Source organism: Ptychodera flava, chromosome 1 (genome assembly GCF_041260155.1).
Source record: "Ptychodera flava strain L36383 chromosome 1, AS_Pfla_20210202, whole genome shotgun sequence".
Taxonomy (NCBI): Eukaryota; Metazoa; Hemichordata; class Enteropneusta; family Ptychoderidae; genus Ptychodera; species Ptychodera flava.
Window position 1 is genome coordinate 11,016,232 of NC_091928.1, and position 24,780 is coordinate 11,041,011.

The following is a 24,780-nucleotide window of genomic DNA, read 5'->3' on the forward strand; positions in this document are numbered from 1 at the left end:
TGAGCACATTCAGTTTACATCTGGTGTTCTGATTATTTTCATTCCCACAGCTGTTACTAAACACATTTTTTTTAAATTGGTACAGGAACAGCACACCATGAATCGCATGTGCATGTGATATTAGGTCATGATATGATCCAATATTCAATAAAATGTCCCGAATTAGCTGATTATTTTTTCCGAATCTTCTTCCTAAAGCTTTACTCAAATGTAAAAACCATTTTCATACAAAATTGTGTGGCACAACGCGGGATCAGAACGTTTTAGTCTCTTGAATAAAGTTGAGAGGGAATTGCAGATTAGTCTCCGTCCGTCCGTGCGTCTGTCCGTGCATCCGTCCACCTGTCAAAGGCTCTGATATGCCCACATCAATGTCTTCAAAAATTAGCATAAGTATGATGCACTTTGGTATTCATATGCTGGTTGATTTGTTTTTCTATATGGTCCACTATTGCTACCTTGCGGCCATTATGTTTCCATTTTTCATATTTAAGGACATTACTGAGACATGCATCGACTGATTTCTTTCAAACTTAGCAGAAAGGCAATACACTGTGATTACATAATGCGCATAGAGTTATTTCATGGTGTGATCCAATATGACAGCCGGATGGTTATTTTGTTCCGAATTTTTTATACTTAAGCATTTACACAGACATGTTACTGTCTCTCTTCAAACTTGTCACAAGGTAGACGCACGATGAAATACAAATGCATGTCTGATATTTTACTTGATAAGATTCCATATGGTCACCTGGCAGGGTTTTTGTTCTGATTATTTGATGTATACAAAGCCATTATTTACATATGCATTGGCCAATTTAATTTAAACTTCGAACAAGGACAACACATTATGATATATACATATGCATGCCCGATGTCTTCATTTTGTTCTAGTTTTTGTACCTACTCTCATAACATATTTTAGTAATTGGTTTATTTTACCGAAGAGAAAGGATGTTATATAACACATAAAATCGAAACAAAGTAGAGAGTACATGGGCAATGCGGAAATAGCTTATTGCTGGTCTAGCCCAAACAAATCCATATAGCTTGTAACAAATTCAAAGTCAACTAAGAGGGCTCATAATAATAATGACAAATAGTTATTTGATGAAAAAGAATAAAAAGCGCTAAATTGACTACAGTATAGCAAAAAGTCACCAAATTACTACTTGGCAAAATTAAAGTTATATATTAAAAATAAGTCACCTGTTACTGATTGATCAAATGTTCTCTGAAAGTTTGCCTGAAGTTATGCAAGGAGTTTATTGACTAAATATGAACGGGAATGTCGTTCGAAACTCTTGCTCCTGAAAAAAAACCCAGCAAACTGGCCTGTATTTGTTATCGCATGGTTTGATCATAGGTTTTGAAGTTGGCAAATTCTTGTGTCATAGTGACAACTGACACTGAAGTCATCTGATAATAAATGTGGTTAAAGCTTGTGAATCAAGCTGTAAACGAAGGAACCTAGCAAGAATGTATCGAGTTTAAAAAAATATAATATTATATAGGGCTCAGCCCTTGGTGTCGCGCCAGAGTTAACATTAGAAATGTTATTTGTATTGATTCATTATAAAATAGAATTAATTGTCACCTGCTATGTACGTTTGTACGACAACTATGCTTAGATTACATCTCTGATTAAAACAATTCACATACACAAGGTCAGACCATAGACCCTCCAATTTTGGAGGGGCTATGGTCAGACCCGGCAGGTTTAGATTTTCTGTAGCGTGTAAAAATCTTGGACAAAAAGTTGGCGATTTTTACCATGATAAAAACCTATTGTGATTAACATGGGACTTATTGTGCCATCATTATTGTTGCAATAGAAACTACACTGCCCGACTTCCGACATTGTGATTACTTTACGTGTTGTCAACTTCGTCCTCACCTCTCACACATCATCTTTCCAGCACAATAAATATAATTCGACATAAGAGACGTCGCTGAACAATTATTTTGGTTTTAAGCATACTGGCTGACCACTACATTTAATTGCATTCGTGGAAGCGTTGGAAATTGTTTCGCTACAAAGCAGCTTGATCACTGTCCCGCCGAATACAGCTGATACAAACAGGAATCCGCTCACAAATTGCAATGCCACCAGCTCGACACAATGTTTCACAGACTACTTAACTGTCATGACAGGTTGAAATACTTTTCTAAACGGAGAGGATTTATTATTTATACTCAAACCAATGTTTTACTGTTACTATATATCAACATCCCTAACATTATAAAAACCCGTGACGACAGCTTAAAAGCGAATCAATTCACATTGAAAGTTAACCACCATCCCTCCGGTGAAGAGCTAAAGTCCCACCACTGAATAATATCATAAGGGATATGATCGCAATCGCCCCTTTTGAAACTAACAGTAGATGAATATGTTGAGAAGAAAGTTGGACTTCGACATGTAAATTGATTTCGCCTCTATTTTTAAAACGTCTAAACAAAACATTCATTACCGAAAGAAGCATGTATAATGCCCATATCGTCAAAATACGAACACGTCACTCGAATAAGACGCGATACAGGCCAAACATTATAATTACCTTGCATGACGTACGTTGTATTGTACGTTTCACGCATTGACACATTTAAAATACGAACACGTCACTCGAATAAGACGCGATACAGGCCAAACATTATAATTACCTTGCATGACGTACGTTGTATTGTACGTTTCACGCATTGACACATTTACTCAAAGGAAAAAATACTAAACTAGTATATATTTTGCAGTCTTTGGAAATGTTTTGTGTCTTGTTTTCATATTTTACATAAATTAGAATGAAATTTTGTGTGATTAATGCGTGATTTTATAAAATTTTATCATTGTTTTACGTCATAGCACACATATTTTAGTGGAGCCTAAGCCTCAAAATTACTAGTCTCCTTAAAAATTATTCAAGTTCGATGGCTTTAAACTAAGATGTGTTAAATATTTACTGAATGATGTATGAGCATTCATATTGACAAAAATGTACCTTTGTTTCAACATATATACCTCAGGGGCTGAAAATTGGAAAATGAAGGCCGTGTGGTGTTTCCTGTGCCTCGTTATCTTTCATTGTGGGAATGAAATAATGGAAGCATACTGCAATATGACCACACCACTGCTCGGAACACCTCCAAGTCCAAGGGAGAGTTTTCATACCTCAAGTGTAAAAATTACCAGCCATGCACGGAGCCGGCGTACACTTGAACCAGCTTCACAAGAACCCACAGCGTCATTTAAAACTGATTCAGTCTACAGACCAATAACAAGTGGTCCACAATCCGGAGAAGAACAGTTGCCGCCAATAATGCAGATCGATCAGACATCTTTGCAGTGTCGAAACTCATTCACAGATAGACCAATCGAGACATGTATGTCAAGTGGTGATATAAACTGTATTGACGAAGCGCAAGTACCTGCAATCGCTAGGAATAAGGTTATGTGCAGCTGCAAGCCTGAGTGCGTTATTTATGGCGACTGTTGTCACGACTACCGATTAGTATGTCCTAACAAGTCGAAGGAATTTGATAATATCACGGACACAAGGCATTGTATGGAATCTGGTTCAAAATATGGTGGAACAATGATGACTTACAGATGCCCAAGAAATTGGCCTAATGACGTCATAAGAGCTAAATGTGAAAATAGTACAGGTAAAAATGAATTATGTTTCAAAGACAATACTTATAAGGAGAAACGAATTCTGTTTTCTCAAAAGATAAATTGCACTAGTGCATTTGCATCAAAGTATGAAAGAAGCAACTTCATTCATGTATATCACGTCATTTATGTAATCTATAATATTATATAGGGCTCAGCCCTTGTTGTCGCGCCAGGGATTAATATTGGCAATGTTATTTGTATTGATTCATGATAAAATAGAATTAACTGTTACTTCATATACGTTTGTATGACAACTATGCCCAGTTACTCTGATGAAAGCAGTTCACGTACGTACACGACGTCAAACCCTGCAGCAGTGCAGGTATAGATTTTCTGTAATGTGTAAAATGTTGGACAAAAATTGGCAATTTTTACCATGATAATAGCCTATTGTGTTAAACAAGGGACGCATTATGCCATCATTATCATTGCAATCGTAACTGCACTGCCCACCTTCCACTTGCAAGCTGAAAACTATAGCGTTCCCCCAAAAACTGGCAATTTTCGAATCTAGATATTGACACAGGGGCGCTTTTCTAAATTCAATCCCAGCATTCTTTGCGTATGCCCTCCCCCCTTCCGTTTATATGCACTACAGTTTTCTCCCTTTTTTCCAGTTTTTATGCGTGATATTAACGATATTTTGTATCAGTGACAAGGTGGATAATAACACTTACTGGCTTATAAAAGAGATATATTTTATAAATGGCATGTTATAAAATAATAATTTGCACGTTTCGTATTTGTTTATTTGAGAGTACTCAAAAAACATGGCGGCACCCGTGAAAATAGGGTACACTTCCGGTTACTCGCATATGTTACGTGCAGAGAAAACGAACAAAAGGGGTGAACTCAGCAGTTAACGTTTAAACAAAATTTATTACGAAAATAAAACTAATTGCTAAGTCAGGGATAGAGTACAAGCTTTAAAAGTGTACAGACTACTTATCTCAGCTGGGACGGCAAAGCTCCAGTCTCAGAGTTGTAACAGTCAGTTGGATGAATGAACAGTCCTTGCAGGCTTGAAGCTGCACAAAGTCCACAGTATAAATCCAGCGTTGGCAGTGAAGGTCTTGAAAAGTCTTGAGAATGACTACTGCTGGAGTTTAGTAACACACAAGAGACACGATCCCAAAAGTCTGACTGGAAGCTGAGCACGTCCCTTTTATAAAGGCATATAAGAACAATCTAGAACTTTTATTGACATGCTAATTACTGTTCTAAAATTATCTCCCTTACACAACTAATCAACTTTCCAGAACATTCCAAACATGACTAATTGAATTCAAGGTTGTGAGGTCATCAAGGGCAGTGACCTTGAGAATGTTCTAGACTAATTGAACTCAGGTCATGATGAGTGTGGGGGAAATGACCTACATAACACACCCCCTCTTCAAAAAAAGAAAATTTTTCAAAGAAAATCTTTCTTTTACAAATGTAATCTTGAAAAGGATTTAAGTACTCAAATTTTGTTTTACTCTAAAGTAAAATTTCTTGAAAGTGAACAACAATAAATTTCTTGAAAGTGAACAACAATAAACTCTAAATACGAGAGAGACAGTCTGCAATTAAATTGTCTCTGCCTTTGATATGTCTAATGTCAAGATTAAACTCCTGTAACATTAAACTCTATCTTAGCAATCTCTGATTTTTGCCTTTAAATTTCTGCAGAAAAACAAGAGGGTTGTGATCAATATAAACCACTATTGGCTGATTTGAAGAAGTAACATAAACTTCAAAATGCTGTAAAGCTAATATCAAAGATAAACACTCTTTTTCAATTCTAGAGTAGTTTCTCTGAGATTTGTTAAATTTGTGTGAAAAGTAGCAAACAGGATGTCCCATGACTATCTTCTTGCAATTTGTTGTTGGAAAACTTGAAATGGCACTGAATTTGGCATAAAGTATGCACGGCAAAGTCCGGTTATTTTTACTGAGTTCGATAAAGTCATTGTTCGGCAATACTTGGCTTCCTCCTGGAGATATTCCGCTTTCGCAGGATTCAGTCCGTCTGGATGTTGTTCCACTGGATTACTGTCGCAGACATCTTCGTTGTGGGTAGATGATGTTTGTCCTCGTTGGAACATCTTGGAACAAATGTTCATGGATTGGTTCTTTCAGCTGTTGTTGGTGTTCTGGCTGGAGGTGTGCCAACTTTGTAGACTCCAGCTTCTCCAGGATTTCTGAGTTCTGAAGCTTGACCGAGCCCAGCTTTGAGTTTAGAGTATTTTCACTCAAGTCAGTTTCAGTATCACTATCTTCATAATGGCCAGAACTGACTGTACTGACAGGCTTTGTTTTAGTAGGATTATCCCTATCCAAATATGGCTTAAGCATATTTATGTGACATAGCTGTTTTTGTTTTCGCCTGTCAGGTGTTATTATGATGTAATTAAATCACTCAATTTCTTATCAATTAGGTATGGCCCAAAGTAACGAGCATGGAGCGTTTGCCAGGAATTGGAAGTAGAACAAGAACTTTTTGACCTGGTTCAAACTTCCGTTTTGAGGTGCTTTTATCATATTTGGTTTTCATTGACTGCTGAGATTGACTGCTGAGATGACTCAAGATTTTCTCTGGCTAATTCACATGCTTTAGAGAGTTTCGTACGAAAATCTGAGACATATTGCAAAATATTCAGACAATCATCATCGTCTGATAGGAATTTCTCTTTAACGAGCTTAAGTGGGCCACGGACTGTATGTCCAAATACAAGCTCAAATGGGCTAAAACCAAGAGACTCCTGATTGACTCTCTAACAGCAAAGAGCAAAAAATGAATTCCTTCATCCCACTGCTTCTCTGTGTCAAAACAGTAGGTCCTAATCATGTTTTTCAAAGTTTGATGAAATCTCTCAAGAGCACCCTGACTTTCTGGATGATAGGCGGATGACCTATACTGTTTAATGCCTAGCTGATCCATTACTTGTTGAAAATACCAGACATAAAGTTGGAGCCTTGATCGGACTGGACACATTTAGGGAGGCCAAATAAAGTGAAAAATTTGACTAAAGCTCTCACTATAGTCTTTGTCTTTATATTTCTCAGTGGTATGGCTTCTGGGAACCGAGTTGATGTACACATTATTGTCAGCATGTACTCATTTCCTGACCTTGTTTTTGGTAGGGGCCCAACACAGTCTATTAGTATCCTACTAAATGGTTCTTGAAATGCAGGAATTGGCTGTAAAGGGGCCTTTGGAATGGTCTGATTCGGCTTTCCTACCATCTGACATGTGTGACAAGTTTTACAGAAATGTGCTACATCCTGCCTGAGATTAGGCCAATAAAAGTGACTGAGAATTTTATGATAAGTTTTCCTTACTCCCAAATGACCAGCCCAGGGCGTTTCATGGGCCAGACGCAATATTTCAGCACGGTAGGGCTTTGGAACCACAATTTGATGTTTTATAGCCCAATCGTCATCAACCAAAACGTCTGGAGGTCTCCATTTACGCATGAGAATACCAGATTTTGTATAATAGGAAACAGAGCTATCTGAAGTTTTATCTTCATCATCTACCCTGTCAAACAAACACAAAATATCTGGGTCTTTGTGTTGTTCTGTAATGAGATTTGATCTAGAAAATGTCTGACTTTGGTCAGCAGAAGTTTTACTGGAAGTTTCAAATCCACGAGGGATAACGGAATGCTCCGTGTCAAACACCTGACTGAGAAAGGTGTCATTTAAGTCAACATCTGTGACATTATTTTTGAGAGTATTTTGATTCTCAGAAGTTTTTCTTTGACATGGCTCGAGTAATGGCACATGAAGGAAAAAGGCCGGGAATGTCTTCCTCTATTGGCTCTGGATTTTGATCTAAACTAGGATTATCAGTCACAAGTGGATTAGTAATGACCTTGTCCCCAGCAAGGTCGTTTCCAAGAAGAAGGTGAATCCCTTCAAAAGGCAAAAAAGGCCTAATACCTAAAGTCACAGGTCCAGAAACAAAGTCCGAAGACAAATAGACATTATGGAGAGGAACAGGAATGTAGTCATTACAATCTACCCCCTTAATAAGAACTTTAGAACCTGAAAATGACTTTTCAGAAAACGGCAGGGTATCTGCCAACAAAGAGACTGGGAAGCCCCGGTATCTCTTAAAATTTTGACAGGGGTAGCGGAAGAGAAATCACTAGAAAGTGATATAAAACCATTATGAATAAATGGCTCGAAAATACCCATAATGCTATCTTGAGAAGAATTGACCTTGACCTCATTAATTGGGGATAAGAGGGGTTTAACCTCAGAAAATGTGTTGCACACATTATTAGACTCTAATTGAGTTGATGAAGAAATAAAGCCGGTTGGCTTAGATCCACTTTGACCACTTTGACCTTCACGTTTTCTTTTCAATTTGAAACAATCTGACATTAAATGGCCGTCTTTCTTACAATAATTACAAGAAAGTGTACCAAACTGTTTGTCAGAAGGAGATTGAGACTTGGGATCTGATGATGTGGGAGTGTTACTTGAATTTTGTGAACTGTTGTCATTTGATTTCCTACTCTCCTTTGAAAAATTCTTGGATGAAAAGCTGGAGTTAATTTACCTGCATTGTTTCTGTAGGAAAAGGACTGGGATGGTTTGCTGAGAAATGAAGATTTGTGGGTCAATGAATAATCATCGGCCAAACGTGCAGCAACCTCTAATGTATCTGCCTTTTGTTCATTGATAAACGTCTTGATGTCACTCCGGATGCACCTTTTAAATTCCTCAATCAAACAAGTTGTCGTAATTTGTCATAATTCTGACTGACCTTTTCCGAAGAGCACCAACGGTCAAACAGTTGTTCTTTTGTTCGAGCAAATTCAACGTAAGTTTGATCTTTCACCTTCTCACAATCCCTAAATTTCTGACGGTAAGCTTCAGGCACCAACTCATAACCCTTGAGAATTAATTCCTTCACAGAATCATAATCTGAAGCCTGCTCTACTGACAACTGAATGTAAATTTCTCTGGCTTTACCCACCAAAGCACTCTGCAAAAGCATAGACCAGGACTCCTTAGGCCAATCCAGACTCTGAGCAATTTTCTCAAAATGAAGGAAATATTTATCAACATCCTTTTCTTGGAAAGGGGGAACTAACCTGAAATGCTTAGTGATGTCAAAATTGTCTGAAGGGAAGAATTTTCCTGACTTTCCAAGCTCTAAACGTCTCATTTCTAACTGCAGTCGGTGTTCAGCTAATTCTCTTTCCTTTTCTTTTTCCTCTCTTTCTTTCTCCCTTTGTCTTTCTTCCATTTGCAATTCTTTTTCTTTCATTTCCAATTCCCTCTCTTTCTGTCTTTCTTCTTTCTTCTTTTCTACCTTTCTTCTTCCTTTCTTTCTTTCCTTCCTTTCTAATCTTTCCTCTCCTGCCTTTCTTTTTCTTTCTGTCTTTCTTCCATTTGCAATTCTTTTTCTTTCATTTGTAATTGCATTTGTATTTTTTCTTTTTTCTAATGCCATTTTTTTAAGCTCCAAATCTGCCTGAATTTCTAATTCTAATTTTTTGTTTCGAAATACTCAGTTTTGAGTTCGAAGGAAGACTCAGGCTCATAATCTTTTAAGGCAGACTCTTCAAAATGGCCAGAATTAACTAAATGTTTTGCAATGTGGTACTGTATTTCCCGCTTGCGCATAGATCTTTTGACATCTACTTTAAGGAAATTGGCCAGTGCAATGAGGTTGTCCTTTTTGAGGGAATCAAATGCGTCCTGATCAAGGTCATCCATAAATTCGTCTGGCTTGAATTCCGCCATGATTAAATTTCGCTGAGTTCACAGTATATAGTAGTTTTGAAAAGGCTGTCAAAATGTTGTCAAACGGCTCAAAATATTCGTCTCCCGGACGAGCCCCCAATTTTGTTACGTGCAGAGAAAACGAACAAAAGGGTGAACTCAGCAGTTAACGTTTAAACAAAATTTATTACGAAAATAAAACTAATTGCTAAGTCAGGGATAGAGTACAAGCTTTAAAAGTGTACAGACTACTTATCTCAGCTGGGACGGCAAAGCTCCAGTCTCAGAGTTGTAACAGTCAGTTGGATGAATGAACAGTCCTTGCAGGCTTGAAGCTGCACAAAGTCCACAGTATAAATCCAGCGTTGGCAGTGAAGGTCTTGAAAAGTCTTGAGAATGACTACTGCTGGAGTTTAGTAACACACAAGAGACACGATCCCAAAAGTCTGACTGGAAGCTGAGCACGTCCCTTTTATAAAGGCATATAAGAACAATCTAGAACTTTTATTGACATGCTAATTACTGTTCTAAAATTATCTCCCTTACACAACTAATCAACTTTCCAGAACATTCCAAACATGACTAATTGAATTCAAGGTTGTGAGGTCATCAAGGGCAGTGACCTTGAGAATGTTCTAGACTAATTGAACTCAGGTCATGATGAGTGTGGGGGAAATGACCTACATAACACATAGTATATTATGAATATGCGCATGCGTAGTCAGTAAGCTGCTGGCGCGACTATAATTACACATTCTCTTGATTACTGGAGTTTTAGGTGGAATCTTTGAAAAACTGGTAATTTTTACTCCTGAATGGTTGCCATGGAAACATCTCACATTAAAATGAGTGTGATTTTTTTTGATGTGCTAACCAGAAAAACCCTTATGATCAACTTTTTACATCAATCAATAGTTCTTTAATAGGAATTAGGGAATAAGGAACATTTTCAATCCAAAAATAGTTACCATGCAATTTGAAACATTAAAATAAGTCAGATTTTTATGTTCTCTGACCCGAACTCCCCACCAGATCATGTTCATATCAATCAAAGAAATTTTTCATGGGATATTAGAAAAACTGAAATTTTCAACCCCTAAAATAGTTACCATGGAAGCATGAAATCTATATCATATTTGGTCTTTTTGACCCAAAATACCCTTATGATGAAATTTTCACGGAAATTGAACCTATTATTATTCACGTTATTATTTCTATATAATACTAATATTAATTATTATTATCATTATAATTATTGTTATATTATTATTATTACAAGTTTAGGGGCTATAAGTATTATATAGAAATCTAATAACAGCTCATTGAAGCTGTGGGAATTCTGAAAAAGAGGTGTTCGAATGCAGGCCCATCGTGGCAGTCGTGGGCGCGCACAAAACAAGGCACAGCAACTGTGGAGAGTCTATGCCAGTGTATATGCTGCAAATATACCTTTACGCATGCGCACTCGTTTGCCACCGTAGTCTGCCAATATGAGCATGCGCAATTGAGTTTACCTGCGCGTGAATGTGTAGTCCGTACACTACGTCTCGTGCTATAATCTTGTTGTTGAGCTTTGCATGTTGACAGAAACTGGAATTACTGCAGAGAATACTTTTCAGGACATCACAAGTGAGTCCCTAAGGTAACGAGTAGGACGTTTAGGAAATCCTTTCAGAAAGTTCACGCTGCCTGTGGCTATTTTGTGGAGTATAGCTTTATACGTAACTGGAGCGATGGTATACAGTATTTCTACTGTACATTTTGCCAGATAATATGCGATGGAATTTTGCGTTTCACGTCGTTCAATCATTCAGGTGGAAATGCAGGCCTTCTCCAAACTTTGAAAAAAATCAGGGTGACAGACTTTGGAATGCTATGTATGTTGTGGGTTCGAAACCTGTTGAAAACTAGCCGTATATTGTATAACAATGACGTTGAAGACATTTGTATTCGAGCTCGGCAACATTTTTTGATTTTAGTACTCTCATCATGGCGTATTCACTGAAACAGTGAGTATTAAACAACTTTTTCCAACGTCCATGTAGCACTTGTGCAAAGAAAAGCAAGTCCACAGGCTTTTGGCCAATCAATAAATGCGTTTTTCACCAAGCTGAAGGTTGAAAGATGCGTCCGTCTCTTTGGGACGGGCTAGATAAATGCAGTCAAACCCAGCTGGGCATAGAAATTTGCCATAGTATGACTTTGTTCTGTAGTCGACCGTCCGTGCGGTAAAACTTTGCAACAAAGTTTCCATATCTGAATTGACGTACTTGAATGACAGGCACATGAAACGATGGCCAATAAAAACGCATTCTTGTTGCATTTTGATAATAATGTATCAATCTAAATGACACGGAAATTATGCCCCCTCCAAACAGAAGGGCCATGGTCTATTTTTAGCCCTGCTACAGTATGTCTCAGTGCTGAAAAGGCCATATTGTTGTCATATTGTCATGGCGACTTTTAAAATTTGCATACCACTGTGAGAGTGAAACGGGTTGCTTATAGGTCACAAAACTTTTAATTCACACTGTCGTCCATTATACCTGTTTCCTTGGGCATTAAAGGTGTGCAAGTATACACATCCAAAGATTAGAAAATTCACTTCATGGGCAGAACCTTGTAAAATAGCCCTTTCTTGTCTGGTTACGAAAAAAGATACCCCTGATCTAAAATATGCATGGCTACCAGCCAGTGTTACCAGGCTACCAATTTCAGAATATTGTTGCCCAAGTGGACTACCAGGGAAAAAGTTAATTTCGCCCCCTGGGCAATATTAAACATGAAACATTAGCTTGTAATATTTCCCTTGTCTTGGCCTGCTGGGTTTAAAAAAATATTTAAAGGTATACAGGAATCATGTTCAAATTTAGCCATTGCTACCATGGAAAGGGGAGATCTAGCTAATCATCAGAATCATAGAGTTTATGGGGTCACGCTAGGTCACATAAAAAAATGCACCACTACATGGCCATAATTTTACTTTAGATAACAATCGAAATATATAATTTGTCTTCATTATTCTTCCTGGAATGAGGGAAAGAAATCAAAATAAATTATTATAAAAGAATATTATGATACGTCGTTAATTATAAATCTATAAAATAAATAAGTACCAGTGAATTACGTTTTAAATAAAACAAAACAACCTGTGCCCTACTGTTACTGCTTGTGATAAATATAATGGTACATTGGGTGTAAGGAGGATTTGGTTCGGATACTAGTAGAATTAATTTCAGCATATAAAATTAATTTGAAGGCATAAACTTAATTCCATAAATGCATAATAAGTTAGTAATATACTATATAACACTTATTTTGGGATGACTGCATGAAACACAATTAAAAATGCTTTAAAAATTATTTCTGGTCTATGTAAAATTAATTCTAACACACTAAAATTAAGGGAAAACATAATTTTGACCAAAATGGCCCCAATATACATTATCTTTATTATTCTTTCTAGAATGAAGGCAAAGACATTACAATTATTATTATTATCATTATAGAACAAATGTCAAAAATTGTTACTTAGAAATCCATAAAATGAATATAAAAAAAAAGAATTATGTTTTAACATAGACACTCTCGAGGGTTCATGGTTTTAAATAAAAACAACTGTGGTTACCGAAATGGTTACCATGGCAACATAAAACAAAAATTAACATGGAGTTCATGCTGTTATAAATACACTTAGGAGAGCAGTTGCATAGTAACTGGGATTACTTTTAATGGACTTAGGAAAAAAATTGAAATTTTAAAATGCAATTAGGTTACTATGGAAACACAGGGCAGTAAAAATGGATATCATATTTTGTCTTTTTAATCCGAAATAACCCTTTGGTAAAATATTTCTATTGATTACTGGATTCTTACACTGGATACTTGGTCTTCTAACCCAAAATATACCCTTTGATATAACACATTCTGTTGATTCCTGGATTCTAGATGGAATCTTTGAAAAACTGGTAATTTTTAATACTGAATGGTTGCCATGGAAACATCTCACATTAAAATGAGTGTCATTTTTTTTGGTGTGCTAACCAGAAAAAAACACTTATTATCAACTTTTTACATCAATCAATAGTTTTTTAATAGGAATTAGGGAAAAAGTAACATTTTCAATCCCAGAATAGTTACCATGGCAACTCAAAACATTAAATAAGTCTGGTTTTTGTGTTTTCTGACCCAAACTCCCCCGCTAGATAATTTTCATATCAATCAAAGTAACTTTTCATTGGATATTAGAAAAACTGAAATTTTCAACCCCTAAAATGGTTACCATGGAAACATGGGGCAGTGAAATCGATATCATATTTGGTCGTTTCGACCCAAAATACCGTTATGGTGAAATTTTCACGGAAATTGAACATATTATTACTCGCGTTATTATTTCTATATAATACTCATATTGATTACTATTATGAAATTAAATGTCCTAACTAGAAAATATATATCTGATAAAAATTGGTAAAACGTGCTATTTACATTCAAGATATTATGGTGAAATAGTACTGAAAGTTGTTCAGCATTTTAACACGAACTAGTTTTTTAGCAAACTAATTTGCATAGTCAACGAACTTTCAAAAGTTGGGACATAACACTGGAATGGCTTTACCAAACTTTTGAAACCTACTATGTATATTGATGAGACAATGATATGGTATTCAGTCAACTTGTTTATAATTTGTATGTTTAATGAGCTGTCACAAATTGATTGGCATATAAAGCTTGAATGGCCTAACCAAAGGCACATACACTTGCTACAAAAATGGTGATGAAACGACACCAATCAAAGAAAAATGGTATTCTTATATCAGCGTATTGCATGTTTGTATACTTAATGGGTTTAAAATTAATTTCTCATTGGTTTTCTGTTATATTGTTGATCATTACAATTTCAATCGACTATAAAACTTACAGTAAAAGTTTCAATTTACCGACAACTACAATTTACGGGTATACTGAAACACAGGAGCATTTCAGTTAATATGTAGCTATATTCAAGTTGGTTTACTTTGATCCTAGTTTCGTATGCGAACAATGGGTCAACACCACTATTCTGTCGTTATTGCAGCACTTCCATGTCTTTGCCTAACTACATTTTTCAACAGTATCAAAGTAAACTCCGAATAGCAATTTTGTAAATTTGCTTTAACATTTTGTCAGCATGTTTGTATGGAGTTTCGCTAATTCACGTTCATTTTCATAGTCAGCAAAGACCCCTTATTTTACTTCATATGTTCTATTTGTTTTTGATAAAACATCTCTCCACATATTCTTGTCCGATTGCTTTTACATTGTTGAAAATACCTGCAATTGAGATTTGTCAACAATTGTGATGACAATTAGATACATAAAGTTTGGAAAGACGTATCCACTAATGCAAATATAATATATGCACCTTTTCTTGTCCGTAGCCTTGAGATTTGGTTCTCAGGCTAATGTGATGACCTTTTTTTGATTGTTGAAAATAACAGTCAATTTAGGGATTAGAGTTTTTGGTAAAAATAACGTGACACCCAGTTTGGTTGTCACCGTAATTCATTCTTTTCAGTTTGAACAGAATTAAAAGAATGTTGAATCATATTCTTTAACATGATTCCGATTGCTGCATTTTTCTGAATTTTTCATCATCATATGTATATTACACGTGACGTATAACATACTTAATTTGATGATTTTATGTTCGTGGAATTAATGAATCTATGTTATCTTCCAACACATTCTTTGACCAATTATATGTCAGCTTACACATCTGTTCTGCAAGCTATTCAGACTTGTACGTTTCTATTTCAATCTCAAATACAAATTGTTGACAGAGAGAGAGAGAGAGAGAGAGAGAGAGAGAGAGAGAGAGAGAGAGAGAGAATTTTAAGAGTGTCTTTTCTGTTGATCAGTTGATATAATTGTGATCATGTAAATAAGGGGCTGACAAACGGTAATCATTATTTAACGAAGAAGGGTGACATCTCCGAATGACTGAGAAAAACACATATTGATATCAAATATTGCGCAGATATACAGTGATATTTTTATGGCGCCATAATTCGGGAAATATTATGATTTCGAGGCATATTCTTTGTAACTGAATAAAAATATAGCTGCTATGACCAAAAACTTATCAGAGTGTAATAATATTAACATTCGCCGAATCGGCTCAATATTTCTGAATGCTTGTATATTCCTATACAGAAGGAAATATTTAAAGAGTGCATTTATCTTAGAGTTAAGAATTACAACGCATACAAAGGAATCTGTCAACAGGGAAATAGAAACCCATACTCTACGCAGTTATATGTCATACTTTCTAAGCAATACTATAATATCTAGAATATTTTTCTGTAAATGAACGTACAATTTTCAGATGGAATCGACACCTCAATATACAACATGTTTGAGATATTGTACACTGACATGTCATCGTTTATAATTACAGGTGAAGCTATGCTTGAAGTAACTACAGCTATCAAATCCGATGGAAATAACAGTATAGTATACACGAACATCTACTGCGGTCTTTGCCATGGAGTCAACCTGAATGATATGCGGTTAGGACAACTGAAGTGGGAGTGTCCAATGTCTGTACGATATGTTGTCGGCGATGAAAAGATGGATTAAATATAATTTCTAGGTTAAGAGCTATCCCTTCTTGCAAGCTGTTATCTGTTATACCAGAATCACTTAACAACATCAACCTGTATTGCCATTACTCCATAGGAACCTGTCCGGAGGGAACTAATAGCACTCTCGTTGAGCTTTGTCAAAATCACACTGCAAAGGTTACAAAGTACCACCTTCCTCTTGTATATTACAAAAATATATATTGTGCTTTATGCAATGAGGACGAATTTAACCGGCATGATTTCTATTGCGGAATACCAGGCGATTTACATAGTCAAATTAAACTATGGACATTTGACGTACTGTTCAATATTAATGTCCAAGGAAATTATGACATGACGATACGACATGATTCCTCTACACACCAATTTAACTGCGCAGATGGTGAAGTGTTTGATGTCTTTTTAGCGAAATGTACTCCCCTAAATTTACTACGCCCTCTGCAAACAAACTTTCACCACCTAAACAAAGCAATGTCTCAGATAATAATGCCGTCGGTGCTCTGTCCGAGTCATTGCTCACACTTCGGTTGGAATTCACTTCACCTGGCAAATTTCTAAACACTGGTAAGATAGAAACTGATGCAGAAATGCTTGTCAAATATTTGTACCGAAATGCGACTAACAGCTTAGAAATATTAGAATTTGAAATGTTGCCATCATCCTTCAGTACTCGGGTAGTATTATTAAAATATTCTGTTTTTGTCGATTCTGTGACATTAGCAAAAGTTCTAAGGGAAACGTGTCTAGACTCATGGCAAAAACATGTATACTACTTCCTCCCACAGGACGTCACTGCTTTAGATGTTTCTTTCAAACAAACATGGAGCAATTTATGTAACGACAGTAAGGAAGAAATTATTCTAAATACGACGATTTTGTTTCACAAATCAGAAACCAATTCTTTGAGTTCTCTTTCAAATATCACCAAACAGTCGCCCGATCATCTTCAGCAACTGAATTACAGGGCCTGTCACTATGAACAAGTTGGTGGTGGTATTGTAAGCATCAAGTCTACAATTGGTGCTTGTTTAAGGCATGATTCGAACATTAGTTGTACAAAAGGTGTTATCATTAAAGTTGGAAAAGAAAATTTTGAAATGATTGGAGAAGACATCGTTTACAGGTCGATGCATTACTTACCACAGGAATATCTTTTGTCTGAAGAGGGTTTGCATGCTTTCTTATGTCATTTTGACAAGAAACGTGTCTTCTTTTGGGATTTAAACACCAAGACATATTCAAAGAAACTTTTAACATTTACAACTTCTGTGCTGTCAATTGGGTGCTTTCTTGCTACCATTATTGTCACTGTAGTGTTAAAGGAGATTAGACAAAGGGCCGGAAAGATTATACTAAACTTGGCAATTGCTCTGTTAATTGCCCATGTTTTGTTTATAACTGTGGTTGACCTTCCCCAATTTAAGACGTTATGTAAGGCAGCAGCAATTGTGTCGCATTACATCTGGTTGGTTGCGTTCTGTTGGATGGCTGTTGCGTCTTTTGATCTTGCATACATTTCAAAACAGCTTACAGTAAACCATAATGACCGATTAATTTGGATCTACTGTTCGTTCGCCTGGGTATTACCTCTTGTGCTTGTCACTGGGTGTGTGTTAATAGACATCATAGGGCCATATGAGTTTAAGATCGGATACAGCGAGGGTCCAGTGTGTTGGATTGGCCGATCAACACCCTTGATGGCTGTTTTTGTTGTTCCGGTAGCTCTGATTCTGGTATTTAATGTCATATGTTTTATAATTACCGTCACCATAATGTGTAAATCGGAAGTGGAAATGAAAAAACACCGTTCCAAGTCTTTCACTACACGCAATGTTGTCTTCGCGGTGCAAATAACAACAATAATGGGCCTGACATGGAGTCTTAATTTAGTTGACAGTTTCACTCAATCAGATTGGTTGGATTACGTGTACATCATTCTCAATGGTCTTCAAGGGCTTTCGATTTTTGTATCGTTCCTGCTTCGTAGACGCACATTCCAGTTATTACGCGAAACCTGTTTCAAGTGTGCAAAGAATTGAAGGCCAGACAATACTCGAGGCAAACGTTGATCAATAGCCATCAAAGCTTCACTGTGATAAAGTGTTACAGCTTACTTTTTATAGATTTATGATGTTACGTTTATTATAGTCAGTCAAATGTATGAATTACGAAAATTTGACGTATTATTGTATGCCATGGCAGCTTTTAATACTGCTTTATCAACAAAGTTACATCCATGCTTGTTTCCAGTTTTTGTTTTACAATCGATTTACACATAAAACCATAGTGGTATTTCATTGGAACATCCCTTCAAACAAACCAGAAGCAGTACTAATTGCTAGTGACTGTTTTATCGAAAAAAGTCCACTATTTGACCGCCATTTGCAGGAAATCAACCTTTTTGTGAAATCATTCTTGCATAGGAGTTACTATTATTAATTTGTCAGTTGTGTTATTCAAACGACTAAAGTAAATTGTTTCGATGTTATTGCGGAAGTGTCAAATCCAAAGTTAACATCAGTGGTAAGGACTGAATGTGTGAGTTAGGATTCGGTTTTCTCGACGTTGTGTCATCTACGGAATCTCCTACTGCTGAGATAAAATACAAATTTTGTTCGCATTCCCCTGTGTTGACGCTTTTTATTGCAAGAAGTGACAAGTTAATTATTTGATCGGTAAAACCCGCAAGAAGAATGGACCTGATTTGACAAATCGACCATCCTTTAGAATCGTATACACTGAATACAGATGACCGCTCTGTGCATGCATCAATTTGCGAGCGCAACGCGCAAAGTCAGTGATTACAAACACCCAGGCAAAAAGCAGGCGATGTTGTTGAGCTTTGTTGAAATATTAAAATAAATTCTGATAGCGTTCAAAAGGTGATTATTCGTGTGAATTATGCCTGTAGGGAAACGCATACAAATCCATGACCGATCGCAAAAGTGATGACGATCTTGGACAATATGGAGAAGAGACTTTTGATATGTTATGCAAGCAAGCATCTGGCAATTGTTAGCAAAGGTTAAATATAAACGTTTTCAATCGAAGAGTAGACTTGTTCTGTTTATGTAAAACCACTGAATTCTCCTAGAGATCGACGCGTGCTCATTTTTGATGAGGCAACCCAACTATGGTGAGCTATTTATCTGTGCTTACATGGGTCATGTTAGCGCGTCGTTGACTTTGGATGGTAAAAGTACCTTTGAACGCATTGAAAAGTTAACTTTACAGGTGAAGGTATGTCCCTCGATTAGTCTACTGCAGGGATTATAAACTTTAAGAAATCTCTACTGCCATAGCGATACTCATCGGAAGGGAAACCACATGTATGTGCGATATTACGGTGTTTGATCGTAATGGTACGTACACGGATTAACTACACACTGAACAGCGTTCATATTTCGGTACTTTGGCATAGACACAGCTGTATGTTTTTTTCGCAGGATACTGAACGTTCGATGCATTCACTGTAGTTATGCATGCTATCGACACAGTTCCTTGTCCCGTTTTCAAACATAAGTTACACAGTCATTGTTAGGTTCCGTACTATATCAGATTATTAAAAAACCACCAAGCATTATACACATGTCGTGACCAATTTCAACAGAAAATCGAAATCAAAGCATTTTTAGGATGACCGCTTAACGCACTGCTTGATCGCGAGTTGACTAGACTGGAAAGCGGTCGGCAAGTCTTACGGCGACAAAAGAAATTTTAACCCGCGTAGCGCAGTGCACGTGGTAGAAATTGTAGTTCAGCAGCATTACACTTAAATTCAAAGGTTTAGCACGGATCATTATTCACTGCTTGATTACTGAACGTTTAGATGCATATGTATACTCTTAGTAGAAAATGTTACATATTCTCTTGTTTTTCCCCGTGGTGTGAGGTAAATGTGGTAAGAGAATGGTTGATAGTTTCATTGAGAGAAGTTTGAGCAAAGGTTTAAATCATTCATTTCAAGGTGCATACTTCCTTTATCAAAACACCAAGATCTCAAAATAGTTGATTTGCACACATATAGCACACACCGAATTGATTACAATAACGAAAAGACTCTACTTGTGATTAAGATTTTGTTTTAACGTGTCCTGGAAGTCTTTTAAGAACACTTAAGGAAGTCTACAATGAATGAACATGAGAATAACACGTGATAGCTCTGTAACATGCCAGTCATGAATACGTTGTCGTGATATATAAATTGTACCTTATTTTATTTTTGTGAATGAGTAATTGTGAAATGTAAATCGTACATTTAACATTTGAAGAGTTGTATTGACATTTATTAATAAATGTATTTTGAAGCACGGCTTCATAAAGAAATCATTAATCATGAGTAAAGTATCAGGACACAACTGTACTATTTTTCCTATTTTAAAACACTAGCTCTATCAATATAGATATACAGTGATGAAAATGCATGCATGAAATATTAATACAAACATTGTAACCTGCAAAGGCTGTACTTTTATCCTATCACCTAAAAGAATGTTTACCAGTCCCCGCGGAGAAAATCCGGGATGGCTTATAGTTCGGGCTCCGTCTGTCTGTACATCTGTGCATCTGTCAACTCAATTATCCTGTGGCCGTGTAACACCTTGGCCATTTAACCAGCGTATTGGAAATATGAAACATGTGAAAAAATTGGCGTTTACGCCTGCGTACATCGAATACGTTTTGAGATAGTTTTGTATTAGTTAAGAGCACATTGAAGCATGCCAGCCTATGCCGGAGTACGGCAAGGTCGTCGAAAAATGTTTTTAGTGCACACAACTTTTCCATATCTGCCAGACAATGGCTAATACGTCCCGCACACCGCGGGCCATAAGTTGTAGGTAGGTAATGCGCTTGTGAACACACTTGTAAGTCACTCATAAGTCCAAATGCGTCGAGATAAATGTCTGGCGTACATTTTTAACCTATGAGTAACGTGCCTTAAACATATCACCTCAAGCGCATATTTAACCCGTTTGTACTCCTCAAGACTCAATGGTGATTAGATGTACATGTCATCCGAGAGATATAGGATCCGACAAGGCTGAGACGCAAATATCTACTAGCTGTCCTTTAATATTAGCATGACCTCATAGATTTGACACAGTACCAGTTGCGTGCCAACAGAGCAAGAAGAAGGAGAGGTGAACAGAGGAGAAGAATCGAGTGGCAGCCTTTTACAGGCGACGACACGTGATCATCGGCAATACGCTGGCGGGCGCTATATATAAGTTAGATTATTGTTGGGCATAAGTTGTGAACGCCGGAAACACGCGAAGAATTTGTTTATATAAGATATCAGTAAGTTATTGAAAGGTGCTATATATTTAACTAATGTATACGTCAAAATCGTTATGAATACGATATGTATAAGCCAAAAATTTAGAAATACATAGTGAAGTCAGCGTAAGCCAGCGTTTTACAGCGGTTTTCAGAATTAGACACCGAAACTACTGCAATAAAACAGTTTACACTAATTGTAGCTAGCTAATTGTAACTAATTGTAGATGACGTGCAAAATCAAACCAGACTTGCGTGTCACTGTGGCGTGTTATACAGCAGCGCAGTTTCTCTTAGGTTATTTGACTTCCCACGGGCAGAGTAAAGGCGGATCTTGTATCATCTGATTCTGTTAATGTCGCTGACTTTGCTAGCTACAGTTGTTATATTGCAGTTCCCAGCAGTAGTTTCGTTGTCTCATTCTGAAAACGCAGGGCGTCAAATTAGCCGTAGTCCCGCGTCCACAGACTACCAACTTTTCCCTTGGGCTACATGAAATGGTAGGACTACCAATGCCTGGGACATGAAGTTCAGTCAGTACAGTAACTTGGCAGACCATGTCCAGTCCGTCACTTTTGGACTAGCAAAAAGCAGTCAAACCAAGCATGACACAGAAAGGCTAGACTATGACTTAGCTATGCAAATTACAAAGACGACGTGCTGTGGAACTTCGCAACAATGTTTTTCGATATCTGAACTGATGTGTTTGGATGACAGTCACAGGAAATGAAAGCCAATTGAAACATATTTTCAATGCATTTCAATCATAATGTATTACACGAATATTATGCCTCCTCCCTAGTCCTTGGTCTATTTTCAGCCATGTTACAGTATGTCTCATGCACGAGCTGAGAAGGTCACGGTCGTTGTCATGACACTAGTAAAATTCTATACAACTCTAAGAATGAAACCAAGACTTCACCAAGTGTAAACTTTTGGGATCACTGTTGTCCATTACACCTGTTTCCTTTGGGTATTAAAGATGTGCAGGTATTCACATCCAAGGACTAGAAAATTTACTTTATGGTGAGAATCTTAAAAAATAGCCTTTTCTTGTCTTGTTGGTGTAAAAATATCACTACACTATAATATGCATGAGCTAGCAGCCATTGTCACTGGGTTACCAACCTCAGAATATGGTAGCCCAAGTGGAATCCACGGAAAAACGTTATTTTCGAGCCCTGAAGCAGTTTTAGAGAAATTTTGATACGTGGGCATACGCTGGCTAAATCGTCCAGCTGTGACAGAGCCTTTTACATGTCTGACACCATTCCTTTCAAACTTGGTACAAAGATAATTCACTGTGGCATACATATGTACGTCTATAGTTCCGGGTATGGAATGCATAATTGTACTTATTTGCATAACAAGTGATATGGAAAAAAGAGCTCTTATTCTGGAGAGACTGTTTCACCTGCGATGAAACTTTGTACAGATCTTGATCACATACAGCTCTAATAGAAAACAATGACATATGTAAGTATTGTGTCATTTATTAATTTGATGTTAAGCATACAATGATTTAACATTAAAGAGTAACATTTTTCAGTAACAATAGCTAATTATTGAAGTCTCTTCTGTACTGAACCAAGGGGCATTTTTGGTTCACATCTGCTTCTGATATTTCATGTCAAGATCCATAACTCAGAAATGCCTGTACTAGTTTCTCTCCGATTTGTCTGCTGGTTTGAAGATCCAGTATCTTCAAACCAGCAGACAAAGGATCAGCTACGGTAATAATGAACAGATCAGACTACATCTAAGAAGCTGATAAGGTTCTGAACAATACAAAACATTATATAAGACTCAAATCAGATCCCACTAACAAAATCAATATTTCTATCAAAGCAGTCATAAATGATGAATTCCAACAGGGTAATATTTCCAAGTCAACCTGGGGTTACCTCATTTGCAACAACCCCAAACCAGGCACATTTTACATGTTGCCCAAGGAGGGTATTCCATTTAGACCTATTATTTCCACCTTTAAAGGAAACCTAAGTCCAGCGACTTTGACCGTTTATCCCTTCCAAAATCACCCTTGAGTAAAATGCAGCTCAAATTTTCAACATAATTGCACGCGCCGACGACTACGGAGCGACGAAAAGAGACGTTGAAGTAGACGACATTTATGGAAATGAGCTCGGAATCCAATGGAGCGAAAGGGCTCATGGGAGGAGCGTGCGTGACGTCATCGGCGATACACGAACGTGTGTGACAGCCTACCAAAGCATTGGAGTCTATGACTGCAGGAGTGCAGTTCTGCACGTTACGACTCTTTAATGCTCAGTAGCATAAAAAGTAATTAACTGTTGTTCAGTTTAGTGCAAAAATCACTCAAGGAAGAACAAACGGAGTCAGCTTTTACCGTCTTCCCACAGAACAGCTTTTTCGAAGACTGGCTAAAGAAGGTCGGGCGAGTTTAAAAATCTGTAAAAGATACAACGTTATGTTCTAATTCTTTCAGGATGATTGTTTTCAGGATGCTGAAACGTTATGTTCTAATTCTTTCAGGATGATTGTTTTTGGGACTCTGATACCGATACAAGACGATACCACACAATGCGGTTCGTATCTTGATATGCTGAAATCCGAAGACGAAACTACACAAAGCGTCTCTTATCTTGACATCCCGGGTCTGCCAAATCTCCGATATATAACCAATAAATATAGGCAATTTCGGAACTATACCTGGTAATATTGATATTACAAGATATTGGAATGACTTTTTGCCTACTGTGTCTCGGCACGCCGGGTCTGAGAAATCGCCGATATTATATTTACCCGATAAATATCAATTGCGCCGGAACTCCTAGGCTAATATCGATACCAGACGATCCTAGATTTACTTGCACTGTGTGGTGTTGGCATGCCGGGTCTACGAAATCACGGATATTTATCCGATAAATATCGGCGACTTAGGACTTTAACTCTGATACTAGACGATACTTTGTCAAATCGTGGTGTAAGAGATTTCACCACCTAACAGATCTGACCACCCGAATACCTCTGTCCGACTCTTAGTTCAAAAATAGCATCCATGGCCGGTAGTCAAGAATACTGTATGTTTTACATTATTAGATTTATTAATGCACGAAATACATTTTTTACATGTAAAGCATTTTTTTCATTAAATGTCCATACGGGACTTCGTCGAGAGGGCCGATCGGGTATCATCGGGACTCGGGAGGCCATTGCACAAATTACATTCTTTACATGTAAACATTTTTAATTGGCGATCGGGACTTGAACAGAGGACATATCGGAAATCATCGGGAGTTTAGGCTGGTCTTGTATGAAATACATTCCTTACAACAATAAGACGATACTATTTTTTTAAATAGCGGGCAAAGACCCATTATATCGGCGATGTCATCACTTTGTAGATCTGAGTAAGCCCGACTTCCTAAGTTCGACACCAGCTTCGAAAAATAGACGACACTATAATAGATTTGTCAAATCGCGAATAAATATTTTCCG

At 37.1% G+C, this 24,780-nt stretch overlaps 1 protein-coding gene across 1 annotated transcript; it reads left to right on the forward strand.

The window, feature by feature from the left end:
• Window positions 1-3,027: 3,027 nt before the first annotated feature.
• On the forward strand, window positions 3,028-18,472 carry LOC139130085 (uncharacterized). Its single transcript, XM_070695809.1, has 2 exons — window positions 3,028-3,663; window positions 15,837-18,472. The coding sequence occupies exon 2, from the start codon at window positions 16,434-16,436 to the stop codon at window positions 18,060-18,062; it is 1,629 nt and encodes a 542-aa protein (XP_070551910.1). The 5' UTR covers window positions 3,028-3,663; window positions 15,837-16,433; the 3' UTR covers window positions 18,063-18,472.
• The last annotated feature ends 6,308 nt before the right edge of the window (window positions 18,473-24,780 follow it).

Excerpts from the sequence above, each read along its gene's own strand:
- LOC139130085 (XM_070695809.1), top strand. The coding sequence starts at position 16,434 with ATGTACTCCCCTAAATTTACTACGCCCTCTGCAAACAAACTTTCACCA.